The following is a 3,909-nucleotide window of genomic DNA, read 5'->3' on the forward strand; positions in this document are numbered from 1 at the left end:
TCCAATGCCACAACACGGGCGGCAATCAAGAGTGGGCCTACACCAAACGACAACAAATAAAACATGATGATCTCTGCTTAACACTGGTACAATTCTCACGCGGTTCACAGGTGGTAATGAAACTCTGCGATGATTCGGAAAATCAAAAATGGATATTACGCGAAGGCGGTTTCATACGTCATCATAAATTAAATGTTTGCCTCGATTCTAGGGATCATACAGAAATTGGTGTATCGGCACAACGTTGCAATTCGGTGCTGGAGACTCAACGATGGCTGTTTACCACAACAAAAGCGTGAAAGGCAACTAACTAATGGACGTGCAATGGTGGCGATAATGGCATGGCCAGCATTATGGGTTAACACAATACGGCTGGCAAGTGTACGAGGAGATTTAAGTTTAAAAAACTGAAAATAAGAAGACTTTATATTATTTAAAAAAAACAGAAAAGAAAATAAAACAAAACATAAAGAAAATAAAATTAAAACAGAAAAATATGCAAATTCCAAAAGAAAAAAGAGAGTAAGAAGAAAAAGTATATATATAGGAACCGGAAACATTTCATACAGCAGCATACTCGTTCATATAAATATTTAATTATAATTTATGTTAAAAACAAAAAAAAAAAAGAAAAACAAAAACAAAAGAAGACCGAAAATGTATTGCCACAAATTGTAACGTATTTATAACTTTTTAAATCGATAGGGGTGGCAATAAATTAAAAGTCAGTGGTAGGATGACAAGAAATAAGAAAAGCTCAAGGAAGAATATAAGTTAAAGGAATGTTGTTAAAAATCATGTTGTTTTAGTTTTTGTTTTATTTTTAAATTTTTACTAGTGATATTAAATATTGTTTTTCCTTAATAGTTTTTTTTATTTTGTTTTGTTTAATAGAAATTTATTATTTTGTTGTTTTTACTTTTCTTAGTTTGTTTGATTTACTGAATACTGCTCTATGTTATCTTTGTTTCCGTTTTCTTGCTAATTATGAATAATGTTAACAATGATTAATGTATGTTTTTTTTGCTTTGCTATTTCAATTGAAATTTATATGTATGTATATGTTGTTATACATATATGTATAAATGATTAAGTATAAGTTAGATATTTGTAATGAAATTTTTTTTAAGCAATGACTGAATATTTGTATATTTGTTAGGAAATTTCTGCTTTAATTGTTTTAACAAATGGTCGCATTTTATGTCACTTTAGTGCTGAAACTTTGAGTCCAAAATGAGCCAATTGATTTACAAAGGAATGTTACTAACTCTTTTATTAGTCAATCATTTATCATTCGTTCATATAACAACTTATTAAGATTTGTTTCTAAGTTTTTCACACATTCTTTACAGTTCCAACAAATATATCAAATAAAAGGAATTTGAATAAACTTTTCTTTGATGCCCATTTGTAATCTCTTTATTAAAAGTTTAAAGCCTAATTAAGATGTCGGAAGTTTTGGGAAAACTTAGTTTTACAATCATACAGACAGACAGACAGACAGACAGACGGACGGACGGACGGACACAGTTTATAGGATCGACAAATTTCTATATTGAGACATTAAAAGGAGAAATATAAACTTTTATAAGGAACAAGATAAATTTGTTAGAACAAATACTTCCATTCCTAAAAAAGTTTTAATAAAACTTAAACAAAAATGGTATTTTTTAGTTTAATTACTTTAATATCCATACCAGGGATGAGGTTATGGAAACTCTTTTCCATAATACTTAAGAAAATATGGATCCATCTAAAATAGTTTACAATAATTTGATTTAGTTTTTACTTTTTGAGAAATTTTGACCTAAATTTGAATTTTACTTAAAAAGAATCAATTACTTTTTTACCCAACTTAGTGGTGTAGGGATATTATGTGTTTGTGCTGATGTGTTACAAACAACCACTTAAATGTATACAAATCGGATCAGAGTTACTTTCAGAAACGATTTATCTATATTCATTCGTCCGTCTGTGTGTGCTAAAAAAAATTAATTAGCCCTACCCATTTGCAGAAACCCAGCTGCTCCTTTAGTAGGTTCTTGATTACGAACTCAAGAATATTTCCTCTTTTCTAACCGAAGAAATATATTGTTGTAGTCCTACCCATTTGCAGAACCCTGTCTTTATCTTTGGTAAGTTTTTGAGGTCCTAATTCCGAACTCAAGAATACTTTCTCTTTTCTAACCGTTTTTGTTTTTTGTACCAGGATGCGTCACCTTTTTGAACTATTTTTCATAAAGGAAAATGATTAAATCATTTAAATGACACGCCTCTTTTTGCACGCCCACTTAAGCAGAAAAAGTAAAGCCAAATTTTGACTTAGAAGATTCGATTCAGCGAGGAAGAGAATCTAAACAAAGTTATATATCGTTTTAAACATTCCCATACTTTACAGAACCTTGCCTACTCCATTGGTAGGTTCTTGAGGTTTAAATTCTCAAACTCAACATTATTTCCTCTTTCCTAATCGTTTCGCTTCCCTACTGTACATCTACTACTATTCATAGGGAAAAAACATAATTTAATAATTTATACGACACGCCCCTTTTTTATACGCCCTCTTTAGTAAATAAAGCAATGCCAAATTTATACTTAAAACTAAAACTTGTTTCTATCAATTTGCAAATTATTTGACATCACATTTAGGTGCCTTGCCTCTTTTTACGCCCACAACAACTAAAGAAGATATCAACTAAAACTATATGAAATTAGGAGTTGGATCGGATGACAAGCCTTTTTTTACGCAAACCTTTTGTCATTTGCTTTGCTACGCTGGCTCCGTATAGAGTTGTTCCTTAGTACCACGCCCACTTCCGGTAATGCTCAACACATACATATAGATACTATAAGAATTTTTAGGAGAAATGTAAAACTGTGAAAGAACTAAATCATAGGAGCGTAGAGTAAGTGTCTGGGAAAGAATTTGTCAATTGAATTGATGGGTTTCGAGTTCCCAAAGTTTTAAAAGAGAAATAAGTGAATCACAATTTGTGCTCAAAAATTTGCAAGTTTTTTTTTAATTTTCGCTTTTGATTCAGTCATTGCCTAAAATGTCATTAACAAATATGATCTGTTTTAACAAAGTTTTTTTTTCTTTTTTGTTTATATAAGTGTTAAAATATTTTTTATTATATTTACAGTTTAGAAATTGTTATGCCTGTGAAAATTTAATTTAAAAATTTCAGTTTTAGATAGTTTTAAATTTATTAATAATTGTCCAATTCACAATCGATGTCGTATCGTTGTATGTCATAAAATTGTTTGAAACAATAACAAATCAATTAAAAAAAATACGACTTACTACGATACAACCGTACAACACGGATTGTGAATTGGACAAATATGTTTTGGTTCAGAAATAGGTAGAAATTAATGGTTTTAAATTCTATATTATAATAAAGTTCAACAACCATACATCATCGGTCTGATCTTAGCGTATTCAATATTAAGATTAAATTGATTAAAATTTGTGAAAACATTTATAATCAATTGCCAAACCTATTGCTGAATTAGATCAGATCATCAGTTTTATTAAAATATTTTGAATTATTTTGTATGTTTTAAAAGAAATCATTAGTTTACAACAATTAAAGTAATTTTTAAATGATAAAGTCAAGAAGTATTCTTTACAGTCAGTCATTTAAGTTCCTTGAAAAACATTCCATCATAAAAAATTAAAGAATAATAAACAACCGTTTTGACAGATTGTCTTTAAAACGAACATAGCGCAATAGAAAGTATTCAACATCAAGTGAACTGCAAAATTGAAAAATATTCAAAAACTATTGTAAATCTAAAAAAGATTTTGAAAATAAAATCAAAATATTTTAATTTTAGTTAAACAGAATTCTTTAAATTCCATGGAAACATTTCAAATTTTCTAATTTTTTTTCATTAGTTTTTTTT

The 3,909-nt window shown here is 28.8% G+C and overlaps 1 protein-coding gene across 1 annotated transcript in view; it reads left to right on the forward strand.

Moving 5' to 3' along the window:
• Positions 1-3,891, forward strand: part of LOC111685252 (polypeptide N-acetylgalactosaminyltransferase 2) — a 13,947-nt gene extending 10,056 nt beyond the window's left edge. Inside the window, exon 6 of the mRNA XM_046952134.1 lies at positions 1-3,891. Coding sequence (XP_046808090.1) covers positions 1-299 — 299 coding nt within the window. The 3' untranslated portion in view covers positions 300-3,891.
• Positions 3,892-3,909: the final 18 nt, after the last annotated feature.

This window comes from Lucilia cuprina, chromosome 2, assembly GCF_022045245.1.
Source record: "Lucilia cuprina isolate Lc7/37 chromosome 2, ASM2204524v1, whole genome shotgun sequence".
In the NCBI taxonomy this organism is placed as follows: domain Eukaryota; kingdom Metazoa; phylum Arthropoda; class Insecta; order Diptera; family Calliphoridae; genus Lucilia; species Lucilia cuprina.